The sequence below is a fragment of the Ceratotherium simum genome, chromosome 2 (assembly GCF_057802395.1).
Source record: "Ceratotherium simum simum isolate JZ-2026a chromosome 2, ASM5780239v1, whole genome shotgun sequence".
In the NCBI taxonomy this organism is placed as follows: Eukaryota; Metazoa; Chordata; class Mammalia; order Perissodactyla; family Rhinocerotidae; genus Ceratotherium; species Ceratotherium simum.
Window position 1 is genome coordinate 50,286,699 of NC_141901.1, and position 22,061 is coordinate 50,308,759.

At 35.9% G+C, this 22,061-nt stretch overlaps 1 protein-coding gene across 4 annotated transcripts in view; it reads left to right on the plus strand.

The window, feature by feature from the left end:
• GDAP2 (ganglioside induced differentiation associated protein 2) overlaps positions 1-22,061 on the plus strand; it is a 70,882-nt gene that overhangs the window by 42,044 nt on the left and 6,777 nt on the right. For all 4 annotated transcript variants that reach the window (XM_087444764.1, XM_004420605.3, XM_087444771.1 and 1 more), the window contains 5 exons: positions 2,001-2,077; positions 3,136-3,212; positions 5,813-5,952; positions 7,745-7,799; positions 18,529-18,672. In XM_087444764.1, coding sequence (XP_087300890.1) covers positions 2,001-2,077; positions 3,136-3,212; positions 5,813-5,952; positions 7,745-7,799; positions 18,529-18,672 — 493 coding nt within the window. The remainder of the gene's footprint in view (positions 1-2,000; positions 2,078-3,135; positions 3,213-5,812; positions 5,953-7,744; positions 7,800-18,528; positions 18,673-22,061) is intronic.

Consider the following 22,061-nt stretch of genomic DNA (forward strand, 5'->3'; position numbering starts at 1 on the left):
CAAATAAGACATATTCCCTATCTTATGGTCTAACAGAGTAGAAGCAAGCATTGCAGTAAGTGGGTAAAGCCTTGTGCTAATCTTCATGGTAAATAGAAGGGAGCAGTTAGTTCTAAAATACGTCTGGACCTTGCCTTCACTCCCCCTCACTCCACCCCCACCCCTACCCTGGCAGTCCCCTTGTCAGCATACATACTTGATTGATAGTGTGTTTGGATGTCTGTAGGATTGCTTGTTTCATTCTGTCTTATTACAAAGTTAATTGTCTTTGTCATATGTCTGTCTCATATATTCAACTTGACACTGTTCGAAGCCAAGGGCCTTTTATTATTATTCTCAGGCCCCAAAAATACCTTGAATAATACTCAAGTTTATTATTTCATTCAACAAAGATTTGAGTCCCTACTATGATGCAGGCATTGCATTTATGCAATAAATGTTTTAAAAATGAGCTAAAGAATACATGAATAGAGAAATTAGCAGGTATTTACTGAATTCCTGTTACATGTTTTGTGCTAGGATCTGTGGTGCTTAAGACATTAAGATATATTATTCTGTTTAGTCTTATTGTGGAGATGACTTAATCATAAAACAGTTAGAAAACAGTACCGTTGGGGATTTAGTGTAAATAACCTAGGAAATGACTCTGAAAATGTGGAATAGTGCATGTGAATAGGGAGAACTGCAATAAACAAGTGGTCTTGTCTTGACTTGCAAATTATATCTTAAACCAAAATTAAAAGCTACTGTCTTTGAATTTTCAATTTGCATGGGTGGGCAAGTTTCCAAATTTAAAAAGGCAAACTATAGAACTATGCAATACCAAATGTGTTTTTCACAAGCAATAACAATTTCTGTGAAACTAGCAGGCATATCACTTGTTGATTATAATCCATATGTAGTAGACTTCCTATTAAATATCCTTAGTTGTGTGATTGTGCTGTATAGCTGAAAGGTGTCCTACGTAAACACCATTTTGCAGATGAGGAAACTGAGGTCCATAAATGTGAAATGACTTTTAAAGTTGCACAGAAAATGAAAGGATTGGAACCCAAGTCTCCCCTCTCTTGATTTAGATTTTTTATGTTATGGGATGTTGCCATATGTGACCTAGATACTTCAGAGTTGCTGTGCATACATTTAGGTACCTTGAAAGCTTTTTTCACCATCAAATAGGTGACACTGTGAATTTTAAGAAAGCAGTATGAAATAGTAGAAAAGGTATTGACCTTTCCAGAAATCTGGAGACCTCAGTGCAACTTCAGATTCAGCTCTACCATTAATTGGCTGGTGACTCTAAGATTACCTTGGCCTTTGCAGATCATTTCCGCTTTGACATCTTCAGTGTCTCTTCCAGCTTTAATATCTTCTTAGCCAAAGCCAAACTGCAGTCCCTGTGATCTGGTATATGGGTGTCAGTACAACCAGTTTGATTAACCAATCATTCAATAAGCCTACACATGCCAGATAAAATTACCTAGATTCTTTGTGGTCCCGCATAACGTGTGCTCTTACCTGTTTTCCTTCTGAAAAGTAAACTCCTTGAAGGCGCTGACCATGTCTATTCACTGTAATATTCTCAATACATATTATATAGTAAGCACTCAGTAAGTCTGTTTTGGATGAACATCTATTTTCAGAACTGCTATTGCTTTAGACTTTCTCTATTTGCATTTTTTTAGTAAAGGAAAATAACAGTATTTAAAAACAATAGTAGTTTGCATACTTGGTATCTTAGCCATTTGTGAGTAGTCTTCATTTGATCATAAAGGATTTTTTAATCCTTTTTGTAATATGAACACAGTCCTTTCTCAGTAACTCATGTTTATTTTATCAATAACATATAGTAGAGATTCTGCATAATATAACAGCCTCTTTAACTCCTTCCGCATTGTAATAAAACATTGTTCTTTAGGAACGTGGAAAGATAAAAGCAGGTCTCATTTGCAAATTTACTTCATAAAGGTTTATTCTAATAATTGTATCCTTTATTTCTCTAGTTATAATCGCTGGTTATGTCAAGCAAGATCTGAGGATCTGTCTGATATTGCTTCTCTAAAAGCCTTATACCAAACAGGTGAGCTTAAAGATATGGTAACTTATTCTCATTCAATTAAGGATCCTACCTAGCATGCTATTAGAGACTTCATTTTTCTCTGACTTTGTCCATTTATCTGTGAATAAAATGTTTTTTGTACTAATGAAGATAGTTTTTGCTCATCATCAAGATCTTAAAAATAACATTTCAACCTATAAAATTTTCAACTTGTAGTTCTTCCTTGGCCGGCTTCATTTCTTCTTGATGTCCTTTTTCTTATCTTTTAAATTTTTTTCCTGCTTTTAAAAGTACCATATACTTGCTATACAAAATTCAAACCTTACATTAACATATAATGGTGACATATATGTCAGATGGTGTTATGACATAATGACATATGAGCTATGACATAACGGTGTGATATATTTATATAACATAAATATAGAACATAAACGTAACAGTGAAAGTTGTCAGATTCCCACTCTTTCTCCATTATATTTCTTTTTCAGACAGTACTTGTTAATTTTCAGATTTGGGTTCCGTTTGGTTTTTCTTGGATCACTAATGTTATTAAAAGTTGTAATGAGCTTAAACAAAAGCTGTTAGGAAAAGATCTTTGCGAGCCTGCCCGAGTAGCCTAGTGGGTTAAGTTCAGCACGCTCCGCTTTGGTGGCCCAGGTTTGATTCTGGGGCACAGACCTACAGCACTCATCTGTCAATGGCCATGCTGTGACGGTGGCTCACATACAAAAAGAGGAAGATTGCCAATAGATGTTAGCTCAGGGTGAATCTTCCTCAGCAAAAAAAAAAAGATCTTTGCCCTGCAACCTTACCTTTGTCTGTCCCTGATTTAAAACCTGTAAGAGGCCTTATCTTAAAAGTAAGGACAGTCATCAACACCTCATGAAGCTAAAAAAAAAAAACCAGTGTTGTTTTCCACATAGTAAAAGAAATCTGAAGATGAAATTCGAAAAACTTGTGTTCCTGGTTTTCAATCTTTTACATTTGTGTAGAATATTTTTATAAGATCGGAGCCCAGGACAAGTCAAACTCTTGGAATAAAGTTTCTGGGTGCTGATTACATTTCCTGTTTGTAGGTGTCGATAACTGTGGTCGCACAGTGATGGTGGTGGTTGGAAGAAACATTCCTGTAACGTTAATAGATATGGACAAGGTAAGCCCTAAAAAGGCTCTGTTTTATGACTAATGTTGATTTAAAAAATAAGTAGGGTATGAATTTGGAATCAGGGCTTGGAATATGAGAAGAGGCAGAATTGTGTGTCTCTGACAGAGCAGCAGCCCTGGTTCTGCAAGTCAGCACGTATTGCTTCAGTAAGTTAGGGGTTTGGTTTTGCTCTGTAAGAGAAACAAAACTACTAGAATACCATAATGTGATCTCCAAAACACAGCTGCTTTGTTTAGGATATGACGTAACTGGCAAGTTTTTGGTTGGAATCATTCTGTATTATAATTGTACTAACAATCAAATTCTGCCTTTCTTGAAAAAAGAAAAATTAACTCTTGAGTGTCTACTAAAGAGAAGAAACCAGAGATGTAGTCAACCCAAGATATCATAATTCCATAATCCCTTCTTTTGGCGGCAAAGGGCAGAACTAGATGATTCATAAAAGAAGAAATGGTATTACTGGTAAATAAAAATAAGAAAATGTTCAACCTGGTTAGTAGTACGAAAAAAGGGAATTAAAATAAGATATCTTTTTTCACCTTCAAAATTAGCCAGAACTTTTAAACAATAATCATTGTCATCAAAGATGAATTGAGACTGTAAAAATGGTTACATCCATTGACTCTGTAGTTCCATTCCTGAGAATTTGTACTAAGGAAATAATCCAAAGTGTGGAAGTAGCTATAGGCCCTGAAACTGCCCAAAATGGAATTCTCGGGCAAGACACAAGTGAATACACAGGATAAATATGTAGATCTTCCTAAAACATAAGTTTTATTAGAAACTGACTGCAAAGGAGGAGAATCACCTTAACTAATCAATAATTCTTAACCATAGTAAAAAATTATGTACTTAACAATGTAAAAATTACACACAATTTTAAGATAAAACATAGTTGTGCAAAAGCTGATAATTGCTTCTGGCTAAGTCCTTAGACTCCTGGTCACTGGTGTTTGGGTAAAAAAAATTATGAAAGCACTGGCCCTAGCATGTTTGTAGCACAGGCTCATTTGTAGCACAAAATTGTGACTTAAATTCCTAATAGATAATTATGGTGCATCCACAAATAGAATGTTCTGTGACCCTTAAAAATTATGGTTATAGAGGCAAGTGCTATAGAGAATTGTTTATAATACAGTATCAATAGGAGAAAAAGTGATAGATTAAATTGTATTTACACTGACCTTAATTTTTGTTTGTTTGTTTTTAAGCAGAAAGGTAAAAACTGGAAGTAAATATCTTAAAATGGATTTCATGGTTTTGGGGAGAATTTGTTTTCTGTGTTTTTCTGTCATGTGGCTATACTTCTTTATAATGAAAAAAATTTAAGTTAAATATGGAAAATTGGAAGCTGAAAATGGGTCTCTTAATTGCAGTGGGGGTGGAGAGTGGATAGACAGAGGACCAGAAGCAGTCTGCTAAGAGCAAAAATAATAATAAAGATACACACACACACAGGAAAAACTCAACTCATGCAAATTGTATCGTTAGTAAGTTTTTATTTGCGTTCACTTGTTTTGTGTTTTTAATAGTATGACATTCTCACCATTAATAATGTGATTATACCAGTAAAAATGTAAATCGCAGCATTTGATTTTGGTGTGCACTTGCATGATGTTCTGGATATTCATGATGTATCATTTCATATAAAATAATGAGATATAGTGTGAGGTCCAAACCAGGTAGCACCTGGAAAGATACTGTGTTTTCTTAGTGCCCTTCTCTGTCTGCTGTGACAGCAGTTAGATCCTAAGCCATGTTAATGCCGTCATATTAATGCCAAAGACGCCCCTGAGGAGGAATCGGGAAACAGCCTGTTTGATAGTAATCCTTCAGTTGTTATCTCTTAGCTTCCTCTTTGTCATTGTTGATGACTGCACTGCTGGGTCAGACTGGCTGCTTTGTGTTTAATATTTCTCTTAAATTGTAATGGAGTATTTCTCTAACCTATCTGAGTCACATTAAAATTGAGTCTTTCAGAGCTCTAGAAATGCTGCCCAGCCCATTGCCATCTACTGACTAAATCTGTTCTCATTTTCCTCACTCAGATCAACTGTAAAGATGCTAAGAAAATTAGCCCTCAAAATGAGCCATGTAAGGCATCACTTATAATGACCTTTTATAGTAATTCTTCATTCCATGACAACCATGAGTCTATATCTCAGTAGGAACTGCAAAGACTTTCATTGAATTCAAGCAGAAATTTCAAGAATAATTAAGTCTAGAAATTCTACTTATAATGATTTTGATATCATTATCCTAGAGAGGGAGAACCTGGTAGTTGACCAAAGAACTGTTGAATATATGAAGAGTTATTTGAGAGGCTAGAGACTGATTTTTCTCCTCCATCACTTAGAACAAGACAAAAAAGGATCATACTGTAGCATTTATAAAAATTATTAAACTGGCATGATTGACTTTCCTGAAGATCTTTTTAAAGCAAATTGAACTTATTAGTCTGAGATGTCCATCTGCAATACCTGGGGCGTAGATTAGATTCATCTTCTGGGTTTTTCCTCTCTCTTGGCCTCTGTGAAATAGACTACCAAGCAAAAAGATCTTTACCTTTACTCCTGTTTTTCTCCTAGGCGCTCTTATATTTTATCCATGTAATGGATCACATTGCTGTGAAGGAATATGTGTTAGTATATTTTCACACACTGACCAGCGAATACAATCACCTGGACTCTGACTTCCTGAAGAAACTCTACGATGTTGTTGATGTCAAGTTAGTTATTTTTGCAGATTATGAAGGGGGAAATAGCTTCTTTCTTTCTTAATATTAAGCAATAGGAAACATTGCTGTGTATTCTTTGAAGGGATATTTCATGTAACAAAGATTTTTATCTTACATAGATTAGATATTTTAATAATAGGAGGTCCTCCTTAACTCCAACTTATTTGCATTTAAGTAAATTCATATGTAAACTTTTTCCTGCTTTTGAACACCTTGAAAAAGGTTTGGGGTCCATTATCAATCTTTGTATATAAAATAACAAAAATACTGCCTTCTATTTATAAGGTGTGTTACACTTATCAAAATATATTTATAAACATTATTTCATTTAATCCAGTGACCCATGAGTTGTTTATTAATTTATAATCTGATCCCAGAGATTCTAGTGTTATATAAAAAAATGGCACACAATAAATTTGTTTGTTAAATATGACACACAATAAATCTGTTTGTTAAATATAAATTTGCTTTGTCCTACCTGTAGATAGATAAATGTAGATATTGTTTACATTTGAAAGAAGGGAAAATATGGACATTTGGAAAGGCAAAGTATATTGCCCAAGGTCTCACAACAGTAAATGCAGAACTTGGACTTGAATCTAGGCTACTGCCTTGGAGCCAGAAAATTATTTTCATTAAACCATATTTTGCTTGAAGTGATAATGAAAATTTTAACCAGAATATATATGACACTCCACTACAGCAAAGATAAAATGTTCTGCTTTAAATTTTTTTCTCATTAATAGATTTTCTAAACAAAAATAGCACTCTATCCTCCTGGTAGCTGTTTTGTTATTGGTAGCATCACATTATCTTTATGGATTGCATTGAAAAATCCATACTACAATTAGTGTACAAAGGAGGCAAATTACCATAAATTTCCAACCAGCTTACTCCTCCCATTAAATCTCATCTTATTTAGGAATATTAAAGCTTTCATTACCTAATAGACACCTTTTTAGCTTGCTCTGAATGTGGATTGTATAAGTGTAAGGAAGCTTCACTCCACTGTAATTCTGCCTCTACCACTAGCCAGCTCTTTAATTTTGAACAGGCCTCAACTGTGAAATGAAGAGTTTGTATTATTTCTCTGAAGTCCTCTCCAGTTAACCTTATGTGACCCAGTAGTGACTAATAGGCTGTTGAAATAATTCCAGGCACACCTGGAGAGGCTAGACTGCATAGTGGATAAGAGCAGGGTTCTGGAGCCTATTGCCTAGTTTCAATTTATGGCTCTACCACTTGATGACTGGGTGACTTTGGGAAGGTTAAAATAGAGACAATGATAGTACTAAGCTCATAGAATTGTTATGAGAATTAAGTTAAAGTCTTTGTACAATTTCTGGGACATAGTAAACTCTCTATATTTATTATTGTAATATGACCATTGAAACTTTTACTTTCTAATTTTGCTATAATTTTAAGTGGTTTACTGTTGTTTACTTCATAGCCTGATCCCAGAGATTCTAGTACCATATAAAATAATGACACACAATAAATTTGTTTGTTAAATATGAATTTACTTTGTCCTACCTGTAGGTGGCTCTATCACAGCCAAGAGAAACACTTAATATCTCCTATAAAACAAACTTTAAATAATAAAATGTTCTCCAAATTGTTTTTGACATTTCACCTAAAATTCATTATGTAAACTAGAGCTGTTTAAAAACATTTTTTTTCCTCCGTGAATATATTTATATATACAAGCAAAGAGTTAATTGTCCATAATGGTGACCGGTTTTAGGCATGACTTATACTAATACTTTTTTTGATTTTGAATCAGGTACAAGAGGAATTTGAAGGCTGTTTATTTTGTTCATCCAACATTTCGTTCAAAGGTATAGTATTTTTCTTTTTAGCCAAATCTTGAACTTAAGTGCACTGCATGCCAGCGTATTAAAATATATTTCAACATCTTAATTCTTGCTTTCACCATTGTGACTGCTTATTTCTTTGTTTACTCTTCCTTTGTAAGTGATCTCGAGTTGTGGTTCTAATGTTTTGGTGCCATGTAACTCCAGTATCTTTGTAGGCCATCGTGACAAGCCATTAGCCTCTCAGTTCTTGCCTCTTCATGTTCCTTGTTCATCCGGGCTTTGCCCATGCTGTTGGTACAGAATATCTTTTCTCTCCTCTGCTCATAGCTAACTCCTGTTTGTCCTTCAGATCTCAGCTCAGCAATTACTTTCTATAGAAAACCTTCCCTGACCAATCCTGTAACTAGTAAGTGCTTCTACATTGTACCCCCTTAAGATTTTACAGTCTTCTATCATCATGATATTTTTAATTCTGATTAGTTGTTTAATTTTCTACCTTATGTGTTAGCCTGCAAGATCCATGAGAGCCAGAATATAGCTATTTTGCTCACAGTTATATCCCTAATATCTAATCCTACATCTTGACTACATCAAGACATGTAGTCCTTTGTTCCTTTTACTTTTTCTGAAAATGTCATTTTTTCTGTCTTTATTTTCTTTGATATCCAACCTGAAACCCATGTTCCATCCCTTTAGCCACTCTTGTCAATGTCTAAAATAACCTGTGACCTCTCACCCTTTCTTCACACTTACCCATCAAAACCCGATCTTGAGATATCCATCATTCTGCTTTCTTCACTCCTGTATCTGAGTTGCTGAGCACTGATGGAGAAATCATGGAGCTGTGTGAATTTGGGCTCCTTGGCAGACTCACGGGGCTTTCACGATTAGAGGTCCCTTGATATTTCACTGGGCTGTTGCCCAGTGTGGCTCTCTGCTCTCCTCAAGCCCTGTCCTGTCAGCAGCTCCTCACTCCAACACATGGCCTTGCCTTGTTCTTAACTAAGAACATAGAAAACGTCAGTAGGGAGCTCCCTGTCTTTTCCCTCCCACCCCAAACTTACCTGCCATCTATTCCTATCATTGCCTCCTTTTTCTCTGTCACAAAAATGTGTTTCCTCTTAATGAAGGGCAGTCCCTCTACTCATGCTCTGGATCCCATAGTAATAACAACAGCTAATGTCTTCCTAGCACTTACTGTGTGCCAGTTTTTCCATGCATTATCTTATTTAAGCCTTATAATATATCCATGAAGTAGACAGTAGTATTATTCCCATTTTATGGGCAATGAAATTGATGCTTAGAGAGATTAAATAACTTTTCTGAGGTAAGTAGCAAAGGGTAGATTTAAATCTAGGTATTTTAATTCCAGAGCCTACACTTTTAACTACACGGTGTATTTCCATTTCGTCAGGAACCTCTCCACAGCAGTTATCCTCTTTCTCCTCTCCCATTTTTCCAGATCTAACTTTTCAACTTTTAAACATGCTAAAGCCTCCACTTCTCCCCTTTAAAAGCAGAATTTTTTAGCATAATCTATATTCTATGCTCACCATCTCCATTTTTCATACACCTTAAATTACTCCAATCTGGTTCAGATCCCACCATGGCCACTAGAACTACTCACACCAAAATCGCCAATAATCTTTGTGATACTGATACCAATAGACACTTTTCTGTCTTTTTCTGACCTGTTTTCCCTCCACCTTAAACACAGTTGATCACCTCTTCCTTGAAACACTCTGTCTTGGCTTCTCGGACACTTCCCTTGCCTAGTTTTTCTTCTACTTCTAGCTACTCCTTCTCAGTCTCCTTTGCAGTCCCCTCCTTCTCTGCTTATCCTTTGAGTGCTAGTGTTCCCAAATCCTCTGCCCTTTTCTTTCATTCTGTGCCTTTTTTCATTCCTGTGTCTTCAACAACTCTCCAAAATGTATGCAATTCCCAAATATGTGTCTGGGGAGGCAGTAAAGCCTAATGTTTAAAAGCATGGGTTTGAGATTCAGGTAATGTAGGTTCTGATCCCAGCTCTACCAATTATCAACTTATCATCTCAGACAAGTTATGTAACCTCTCTGTGCTTTAATTCATCTTCTATAAAATGGGAATAATAATAGTACCCACCTTGTAGGGTTGTTGGAAGGATGAAATTGGTTAATACATGTAAAATGCTTAAAACATTACCTGACATATAATAAACACTCAGTAAATGTTAGCTATCCTCATCATTCCTGTGTTTAGACCTGCATGTTGAGCTGCTAATTAGATATCTTTACTTAGATGTGTTACAGGCCCCCGAAGTTCAACGTTTTAAAGACAGAACTACTTGCAGCCTCCTCCCCACTCACTCCCAAACTGCTTTTTATATTACCTATTTTAGTAAATGGGACCACTGCCTACCCAGGTGTGTAAGCCAGAAAACAGGGAGGCATCCTTGAATACCTTCTCTACCTCACCTCTCACCATATTGCATCAATTCTGTGTGCTTACTATTGTCCAAATCCATGCCTGTGTCTTTAGTCCCACTGCCCCCACTTTAGTTCATCCTGTCATCATCTTTTACCTGAAAGGATACAGCAACCTCCTAATCAATATTCATGTTGTCCTGCCTCCAGTATAGCACTGTTCCTAGTGCCTTCAGGCCTGCCTAGTGAATTTTTCTTATAATGTAAATATAAGAAGCCTAAAATATTTACCAAATAGTCCCTTGCAAAAGTTTGCCAGCCTTGGTCTAGGCAAAAAAAAAAGGAATCTGAATATATTAGTGGGGTTTGGAGAAAAACTGACTTATTTGGGCATAACAACCCAGGATTTAGTGATGTATTAGATGAGTAGGAGTGAGCGAAAGAACTATGTCATCGTGACTCCCGTAGGGATCGTGGATTGGGATATAAATTTGAGAGTAAACATTAAGTAAATAGAGCTTTAACTCTTTAAATATGTTAATGAATAAAATCACAGAAAGACTTAGAGCAAAGAGGAGGACTAAAGACAGAGCCCTGGGATCAGGGTAGGAGACCAAGAAGAAGTAATCTAAAAATCAGCAGGAAAAACAAGATTGGCTAATGCTACGGGAGCTAGTGGATGGGAAAATGTCAAAGACAGTAGAAATAGTCATTATTTTAAAGCACTGTTGAGAAATTAAGATAAATAGTGAAAAGTCCTCTTATGCTTCTTAATTAAGAGATGAATGAAGACTTCAGTGAGAGAATGTTTTCCACTTTGGGATTTCTCATAGTTTACAAAATTGTTGAGTTTCTCATCCAAATACCATTTCTAAAATTTGCATGAAGTATTTTTCTTTTAAAAATTGCAGATTTCCGTTTGGTCCCTCAGTGTTAGAGCAGCACAGTAAGTGCTAATCAAGTGCCTATGGGAACACTGATTGGCCAAGCTAAAAAACAGCAACAGAAGTATAGTGTGAACAGTCAAATGAACGGCTTTTCCTACTCTTTGTTCAGTTACGTTCTTACTACATGGTCTTATCAGATAATGTATGTTGTTAACTTTCCCACTATTTTGTTATGCTTAGCATGTGGCTGCTTTTTTTCTTTCTATAGCACTTAAGGAAGTAGTGCTTGACCGTTTCCCAAAATCTCATCATTCATTTTTTGCTCATCCAGTAGCTACTGAAATTTTTTCTTTATTGGAGACAAACAGAAGAATTAGCTTGTCTTTAGTGTGTCTTTGCAAGAATGTCTGCTCTCCCCACTGCTATTCAGTATTGTACTAGAGGTTCTAGCCAGTGTAATGTGGCAAGAAAAAGAAATGAAATGCATCTAGATTTAGAAAGGAGTAAATAAAACTGTCTTTATTCACATATGACATGATTATCTATGTAGAAAACCCTATGGTATCCTCAGAAAAGCTATTAAAGCTAATGAGTAAGTTTTATCAAGGATTCAGTGTTTAAGATCAATATTCAAAAATCAGTTGTATTCATTAGCAACAGGCAATCAAATTGGAATTTTAAAAGCAATGTAATTTTCACTAGCATCCAAAATATTAAATTCTTAGGGATAGATATGACAAAAGATGTGAAAGACTTGTACACTGTACAAGTTATGTATACTGCAAAACATTGATGAGAGAAATTAAAGGAGACCTAAATAAATCAAGACATATACTGTATTTGTGGATTAGAAGACTTAATGTTATTAAATTGTCAATTCTTGCTAAATCTGTAGATTCAATTCATTCCCAACCAAAATGTCAGCAAGGTTTGGTAGAAATTTACCAGTCAAAATGCAAAGAATCTAAAATAGCCAAACCAACTTTGGAAAAGAAGAACAAAGTTGGAGGAACAACACTATCTGCTTTCAAAGCTTATTCTAAAGCTACAGTACTCAAGACAGTGAGGTATCAGCATAAAGATAGACATAGACAAATAGATCAATGGATCAGAATAGAGAATCCAGAAATAGACTCATGTATATATGGATAACTGATTTTTGACAAAAGTGCACAGTCAGGTTGGTGGAAAAAGGATAGTCTGTTCAACAAATGATATTATACTGGAACAACTGGATATCTGCATGCAAAAAAATGAACTTTGACCCATGTTTTGCATCACATTCAAAAATTGGCTGAAAATGGATCAAAGACCTAAATGTAAAATGTAAAACTGTTAAACTTTTAGAAGAAAATATAGGAGAAAAAGCTTTGTGATCTTGAGTAAAGCAAAGATTTCTTAGATACAACACCAAAAGCGCAATTCATAAAAGAAATTGAACTTCATCAAAATTAAAACTTCTGCCCTTATAAAGATAGTTAAGAGAATGAAAAGACAAGCCACAGCCTAAGAGAAAATCTTTGTTAATAAAGCATTTTTCTGATGAAGGACTTGTCTTTAGAATATATAAAGAAATCTCAAAAATCAATAATAACTCAGTTTAGAAATGGGCAAAAGATTTGTGCAAACACTTCACCAAAGAAGATATAGAGATGGCAAATAATTATTCATTAGAAAAGTACAAATTAAACCAAATGAGATATCATTATGGCTAAAATTTAGAAAATTGTCCATACCATATGTTGGTGAGAATGTGGAAGAACTGGAACTCTCCTGCAGTGCTAATCAGAATATAAAACATTACAGAAACTTTGGGACACAATTTTGCAATGTATTTAAAGCGTTAAACTTATACCTACTACGTGATCTAGCCATTCCACTCCTAGGTCTTTACCCAGGACAAATGAAAATATATCTGTACAAAGACTTGTGCACAAATGCTCATAGCAGCTTTATTTGTTATAGCTAAAAACTAGAAACAACCCATATGCCCATCACTGGGAGAAGTGATAATCAAACTGTGGTTATGTCCATACAATAGAAAACTACTCAGCACTAAAAAAGAACGAACTATTGATATCTGCAACAACGTGAGTGAATCTCAAAATAATTATACTGAGTAAAATAAGCCAGACAAGAAAAAGTATACATACTATATGACTGCATTCACATAAAATTCTAGGGAATACAAACTAATATATAATTGCAGAAAGCAGAGCAGTGGTTACCTGTGGACAGGAACGAAGGGCGGGAGGGAGGAGTTACAGAGGGTTCTGAGGACCTTTGAGAGTGATGGGTATGTTCGTTTTCTTGATTGTGATGATGGTTTCATGGGTGTATACATGTCAGAACTTATCAAATTGTATACTTTAAAAACGTGCAGTTTATTATATTTCAGTTCTATCTAAGTTACTATGCAATGAGATACCACTACACTGTCACCACAACGGCTAAAATTTAAAAGACTGACAATGCCACATATTGCCAATGAGTTGAAGCAACTGGAATTCTCCTACCTCGTAAGTGAGAATGTGGAATTGTGCAACTGCTTTGAAAAAAGTTATGACGATTTCTTATAAACTAAATATATCCCTAGTCTGTGATCCAGCAGTTCCACTGCTGGGTATTTACCCAAGTGAAATGAAAACATATGCACATAAAAAGACTTCTGCAAGAATGTTCATAGCAGCTTTAGACATAGCAGCCAAAGACTGGAAACAGCCCAGGTGTCCATCAATAGGCTTATGATTAAACTCTGGTATATTCTTGTAATTGAATATTTATTGGCAATGAAAGAGAACATACTGCTGATACAACAGCATGGAATAATCTTAAAAACATTATGCTGAGTGAAAGAAGCCCTACATAAAGAGTCATACTGTATGATTCCATTTATATGAGATTCAAGAGCAGGCAAAACTAATCCGTGGCAGAAAAAAATCAAAACAGTGTTTGCCTCTGGGGAGAAGGGCATAAGGGAAGAGGAGCATAAGGGAACCTTCTGGGGTGATGAAAATGTTTTATATCTTAATATGAATTTTGCTTATACAAGTGTCTAAACAGCATTTGTCTAAAGAGTAAAAGTACACTTAAAATCTGTGCGTTTCATAGAATGTAAATTTTATAGCAAAGAAAATGAACAAACATTGAACTCTAGTTAAATATGTGAATACTATATTTGGGGAAGATTTACTGATGTCTGCATTATACTTTGAAATGCAGCAAAAAAGTAAGGTGGTTTAATAGATGGTTAGAGGGATGGATAGATATGTGATAAAGAAAACATAAGGAAAATGTTAACGATTGTCTGAGTGGTGGCTATACCAGTGTTCACTGTAAAATTCTTTCAACTTTAGTGAATATTTGAACATTTTCATAATTTTTTTAATGTAAAAAAACATTTTTTTTTTACCTTTCTCACAAATTCAGACTTATAAGGAGAGTGCTCCTTTGTACCAGACTTATGAAAATATATAGCCAGTGTTTTCTAAGACTGACTTGAACCCCTCCTCCCCCACGCTATAGAGAGTCAATAAAAGCTATCCTTCCTGTGACATCAGTGAATCGACATTACCAGAAATTTCAGTGTTAGCCATTAGCCTTGGCTGTCATACCATTGGAATTGCTTCAGTGCGAATGGCAGGTTGGGCAGAGGCTGAAGCTAATGTATAAGGTGAAAGCCATTTATGTTACTCTCTGTAACATTTTGGGGTGGGGAAAATGAGGGAGGATTGAGAGAATAAAACCCATCTATAATGAAACCCATCATTATTTTATATTGTCAAAAACTGTAAATGGAGTGTTTGTAATTATAAAATAATGAGATGAAATCAAGAGATAATAAAACAAGTGAATCACACTGTTTTGATTTCCATACTCCTGAGATCTTTTCCAGGCCACTCCACCCAAAGTGGATAAATAAATTGTGATAATAAATTGACTGCTCATATAAATCACTACTCTTTCTCTTCTTTGAAGTTTACTAATACAGTGCAAACTAATAGAATTTAAACCCACTGTTGATTCTGGCTCTGGTAGATTACTTGAGTGCACATGTGTGCGAACAATGTTTTCCTAGTCTATATTGTTTTGTGATTTTGTGTTCTTAGCTTTCCATTTGTGAATAATTGGATGAAAGCATTTCTAGCCTTCACAAAATATCACAGCAGTCCTTTTTCAAATTTTTAATTTTCTTCAATTTTTTAAAATAGTAGATACTAAGTAATGCAAATTCACCTTAAAAAATGTGTATTTATGACTTAAGTTATAAATAATTGAAAATTAAAAACTAAGCTATATAAAACTAAAATGAGAAAAAGTAAAGACAATGCTCTTGGGTCTCCGTGAACAGAAAACTTCTAACTGGGCTTCCATTTCTGTCTGCTTGAGTAACTTTCTCTTGCTAATACCTGGAGGATGTAAAGGAGGTAAAGGGAGAAAATGGGACAGAGAAATGTGTTTTTCTTTCAAAGATCGCATACCTAAGATCACTGCCTATTCTTCCCCAACCCAACTTACTCTGAATTTACCACCACCACTGCCCACGTGTCAGTATGGTGCAGCATATTTGAGTCCTTTTAGAGAATTCTATAATTAAGAGGGACCTTAAAAATCGTTTGTCTTACTTGCTCATCTTCTAGATGAAGAAACCGAGGCCCAGATTGAAGTACAGTTTATTTTTATTGTGGAATGAAGGAATATTAGAACATCCCTAAATAGTATTAAAGTAGTAAGTCCAGAAACTTATTCCTTCATTTGTTAATTCTTTCAACCCATACTCTTACTTTTTATGTTGGGCATTAGTTAGACCCTATGAAATGGTATTGAATAAGACAATCTCTGCATTGAGGAGTTTACAATCTATTTAGAGACTCAGGTAATACAATACAGAATGTTAATTATGCAGTAATATGAGTAAACAGTGTTGTCGGAACACTTAGAAGGAAGCTCCTTTTGCAGCTTTGAGTGGAGGGTGGTCAAAGAAAGCTTCCTCACCGAGGTGAATTCTGATCTGAGCTCTAAAGGACAATTAGCCAGGCAAAGAATTGAGGAAAAAGATGTCAAGACTAAAAGAGCAGCACGTAAAAAGATCTGAGGTAAGAGACAGTGGCGCACAAATTCCCTGTGTAGTCTCTTGTAGCTCTGTAGTTTTATACCGTTTCCCAAGTAGCACAGCTCCATGCATGTAATAGATATTCATGTGTTTCTCTGGGCATTCTTTGCACTTATTACATTTGCGTTAGGTAGTTGTTAAATTCTTACGCCTGTAATCCTGCTCCTCTACTAGACTCTAAGCCCCCTTAAGAATGGCCATGTCACTGTTACCCTCCATCATGTTCAGCTGTGCACAGTGCTTAGCACACATTAGAAGACCAGTAGATGTTTCACTCCTTGCAGAAATGTATCTCCTAGCACATTCTTGTCTCATCCTAACACAGTCTCCTCATTTTCTTAAGCTCTTTCTAGAGTCTCTGATATCTCCATGGTCTCTCCGTTGCTCTTACTAATTTATCAGCTACCTCTGTGGCTGGTTGTAAAGCTCCTAATCTGGAATTTTCGCTAATCTATTTTGCAGAAGTTTGTATCAGGTATACGATAACATGTGCTTTAAAAAATCTGATGGGGGCCGACCCGGTGGCGCAAGCGTTAAGTGCACGCGCTCCGCTGCCACGGCCCGGGGTTCACCGGTTTGGATCCTGGGCGCGCACTGACGCACCGCTTGGCAAGCCATGCTGTGGTGGCATCCCATATAAAGTGGAGGAAGATGGGCACGGAGGTTAGCCCAGGGCCAGTCTTCCTCAGCAAAAAAAAAGAGGAGGATTGACAGCTGTTAGCACAGGGCTGATCTTCCTCACTAAATAAATAAATAAATAAATAATCTGATGTACAAAACTGATTTGGGGTATGTAGTTAAGTGACTGTTTAATTTGATTTAAATTAACTAACTTGGTTCTAGCAAGGCCAGGTGCCTCCCTTTTCCCCCCAACCCAGATAAGCCTGGTAAGATGGGAGGGGAGAGGGTAATGTTAATATTTCAGGCCTTATGCCAATCATTGGTAGTGGAGCCAAAATAGAATATTGACCCAGGCCATTAAAATCATTATGAAATATGCCTTATCTTTATTCATTCATTCTTTATCAAATACTTGAGATGCATGGTTCTGTCTATACCTTCTAAAACTTCAGACTCTTACTCTATGATTGTCTGCCAAGTACTAGGGAAATTATAGAAATGAATGTAAGTAACTGAAATACTAGTAAGTAGGAATAAACATAAGGTTATATGAATTCAATAGAGGGGATAATCTGTTTGGAGCTGTAAGGGAGAAATAATGGTAGAGTCTGAAGTAATGAGTCTCTATCGAGTCTGGAAGGTTGGATAGGATTCTGATAGACATAAATTAGTTCAGTGTTGTCTGTTACTCCATGCTTTTTCTCATAAGTAGGTATAAAGAAAGAATGTTGTATTAGGGGCCTGGAATATGTGAAAGGCTTGGAACAACCACTGAAAAATGTGATAAGGTGTCAAAGAGAAATTAACAAAATGATTGGCATTAGCGGCAAGTGCCCAAAGTGACATATATTGATCATGTACCCAGTTATACATTGGGAATGTACTGTGTCAGTGCACTGAGAAGTCATATGCACATGTTACCAAATAAAATGAGGATAGCAATAATATCCTACCTGCCTCATAGAAATGTTGTGTAAGCTGTTGGTAAACATGATTATGTTTACCAGGCTAGATAGAGGAATAGTAATTTGTAAGTTCTAGCTACTTCCTAGTTTATGTCAGTATTGTTTGCTATCAAGGATTCTCTCTTTTGGGAACCAAGAAATTTTGCAGACTAGCTTCTATAGAGGGATTGTATGTTGTAAAGTGAAATGAGAAAAGGTGGCTCCACATCCACAGACGATTCACTTTGTGAAAGAGACTGCATGCCAAGTGTCAACTGAGAAATAAATGTCTCAGATATTGGCAGAAATTTTCTTTTCAATCCCATTTGAAAAAATGAAAAGAGTTTGGGAGATTTGGAAATGTTACCCATTTTCAGAGTAACAGGAAATCAATTACTCTACCAAATGCAGTGGTTTTGACCACATCCCACAGTAAGCAGCGTATATTGCATCACAAAACAGTACCTGCATAGGAGCATATAGACATAGAAGCAAAAGCTTCGTGAAACAAAGCTCATCCTTACTACATTCCCAAGTAGTAGTTACTCTAGTGTGTTTCTTTTTTTTTGCTGTTGTTTTTAATGCTGTTCATAATCCACTAAACTGCATAATTCACTGATGAACTACAACCTGCACTTTGAAAAACACTGCTTGTTACAAGATTTTTCTGACATCAATTTCAATTTTGAAATATTGTTTTTATCCAATATAAATTTTCAAAATCATGTTTGTATTTCTAACTCTGGCCACTGGCTTAAATTATTTTTCTCTTCTGTTAATCAGGTATCAACATGGTTTTTTACCACCTTTTCTGTCTCAGGACTGAAGGACAAAATCCACCATGTGGACAGCCTCCACCAGCTCTTCTCTGCCATATCCCCAGAACAGATCGACTTCCCTCCTTTTGTCCTGGAATATGATGCCAGGGTAAGAAGTACCAGGAGTCCTCCTTCACCTGATGTAGTATCTTAACTATTCTGTAGAGCAGTGCTTATGAGCACAACATCCTTTCATTACAAGATGACATTGATGCAATTAGTAAACCTGATAGTATCATTTTACATTCTTTTCCTACAATAACTTTAGGAAAATGCTTCGTCCTAAGAGAGGGCTTTTTCCCGAGTAAATTTTTCAGTGGGAGATTTTTCTGCTGTAGGTTTGAAGCCAATCCTTGCTTGTATTGTCAGTTTTCTACTACCTTTGAAACATACCTCTGCCTAATTTTCTTAAGATTGAATGGCTTTTCATCTACATAAATAAAGCCAGAGGAATCTATTGGTGTCTGACGTTTTCAGCACTAATTATAAAACTGGTAGCCTATCTTAGTAGTCTCTACCCTACTAAAAGTTTCGTTTTGTATAATGTTTTTAAGAGCATCGACCAATAATAGTGTTATTACCTATGGATGCATTTATGAATCTATTACTTACACACTAATAAAGGGCTACTCTTGAATTTCATCAAAGCTCTATTCCATTGTGTTTATTCAGACTATCACTTTAGTAGTTAAAAAAAATAACATGCTTGGCAGAAGATCATCAGTCTCCTTATTAATTGTTGCGGATTACATGTCTTTATGCATGAATCAGGGAATATATTTGAAGGTTATATTAAGTTTGAAATGAATTATTCTTTCTTAATTATTGTACAACATGTATACAGTTAAATATCCTACAAGACATTTTCTCTCTAACATTTCTCTAACTTCAGCTGTGATTTCTGTTCCCCTTTATGTGAAGAGCAAAGTATTTAAGTGTTCTAGTGGCTAATAAAATTCACGTTTGGCTTTTGCACAAAGAGAATTTGTAATTGGAGCAACTGGATCCTAGATACGAAGGTTGTTGAATATATGGGAGGGGAAAAAAGAACATCAGTTTATATTTATTGCAGATTACTGAAATAGAAAATGGCCTTATTGTTATAGCAGGAAATGTGGAAGACACTCAAAGACATTTTGATACCAAAAATTTGGAATGACAATTCAAAGCTAGTGTCTGGATTCTTAATTTATTTTCTGGGATAGAAATGGACAATTTGGGTTGTATTGATTAGAAAACCGTACAGACTATTTTTTAAACTAACATGTTTTCTATATACTTAAGGGCCTATAGAGCAGGCTTTTATTAGATATCAACACCAAACTCAAGCTTGGTCTTGTTTTTTTGCTTTGTTTGTGTTTGTTTTAGGTTTTGTTTGTTTGGTTATATCAAATGCAGGCCTAATTAATAAAATGATTTATGAAAATTAAATAATATAACCCATAATTTAACACTTGGGTCGATGGATCATCTCTCTGTACCTGTTCTGGAGCTTTTTAAAATTGAGATAAAGGCCAAAGAAGAATAAAAAGAGAGAAGAAATGAAAGAAGGTGTCAGGAGATGATGTGGAAAGGGCCAGCAGAAGGCCGATCACTAGATACTGGAGCTTTCCATGTGATGCTGCAGTACTTGGGCTTTGTAGGCGGTGGGAAGTGTTCTGCAAGGAGAATGGCTGTTATAGTCCTCTTTAGAAAGATGGGCTACAGAAACAGCGTAGAGATTGACGAGAGAAGGCTAAGACTATAGGCAAGGAGACAAGTAAAAGGCAATTAGAGAAGGCTGGAGGAAAAATGAGACTTAGAGCTAGGGTAGTGGTAGTGATAATGGCAAGGATTTGAAGATCGAGATATTTAGAAGTAGACATTTTAGGAAATAAAATCCACAGCATTTGGTGACTGAATAGCCATTAAGGGGGATGAAGGAGGAAAGATGCCTAAGGTGACTACCAAAGTTTCTGCTTTGGGAGACTTGGTGGATGGTGTCGTCACCACCCCAGAGAGGCAATTAGGAGGAAAAGCACTGGGGAGTTTGGAGAGAAGAGACGCATCAGGTTTGAGGTGCTCCATGGGCACTGAGGTGGAGGTCCAGTAGCAGTTGGATATTACCTTGTAAGGAAACATTTTCTTTTGTTAGAAGAATTAAAAACATGGTTAGAGAAAAGGAGGTAAGTATAGAGTTGGTTCATTTTATTATCATGTTCAGTTGTTCCTTGCACATAGTAGGTTCTTTATGTGGTGAAGGTATGATGTGATGTTGGTTGTTGGCAAGTTTCAGTAAGCTTCTGTTTTTCTGGGTCTTGTGTGGCTTTAGACTAGTGACATAAGTTTTATAGGATTAAAGGGAAACTATGAAGGCAATTAAAAGGTAATTTTTATCTATCTAGATCAAAATGGTACTGAGACCATTTCAGAAAGGGAACTAGTCAGCATTCTTATAAATATAGTTAAAGAAGAGAGTATGTAAATTTACCTGGTAACAATTCTTCAGAGTTCTCTGATAGTTTCCAGAAATAGAGAAAATACTTGATTGCTCAGCAGTCTTTTGCACAGCGTGAGACTAATATAAAAAGCTCTATTCCATAGCATTAAGAATTAGATTTGCCCTTCTTACTTTATCAGAATTTAATGCAGACATGAGAACCTAGGAATATATGGTAGTGGAATAGAATGGAGAGATCTTAAAGATGGATAGTGAACCGCTTCTTGCAGATGAACTTCAGGTTGGATTTCTCTCCTCAAGCAAGTTTCTTAAGCATAGCTTCCATGCATACTGGGGATACGGGAATGGTTGGTATAACAGATCTTGATAGGAAATTCTAAAATACCCAAAAAAAAAAGTTTTTATTAATTTTTTTCAAGTATCCTGAAATGTAGCAAATCCTAGGATTTGTTTCTACCTAAAATTTTTTTTTTAAATCTTTTTGATACCTGGTCAGATTTATAATCAGAAAGTAAGTTTTTCTAGATATCCTCTTGTTTTCCTAGTTATGGTTCCAGGATCAGTTTCTGCTGCAGAGCATCTGCTCTGAAGAATGGCAGAGCTTTTGATTCACTTAGTCACTCAAATAACGTTTAACTGCCTACTCTGTTCAAGACCAGATAGATTTAATGCTCCATGGTAAGTATAATGTAAATACACCGTAAAGCAATGCTATTTCCATCCCACCTCTCATTCTCATTCCTAACTATTATCTTACATTAATGCTAAGCATTTTCTGTTTATGGTTTCTTGAAAAACAAGTTATTTATCAAAGAAATACTTTCCTTAAAAACAAGAAATGAATCGTAAGCCTCATAAATCTAATTTAGTGTTCAGCCACCAAAAATTAACTGTCTTGATTTTTATTAAAATAAAGTTAGCCAGGGCCGGCCCCGTGGCTTAGCGGGTAGGTGAACGCGCTCCGCTGCTGGCGGCCCTGGTTCGGATCCCGGGCACAAACCGACGCTCCGCTTCTCTGGCCATGCTGAGGCCGCGTCCCACATACAGCAACTAGAAGG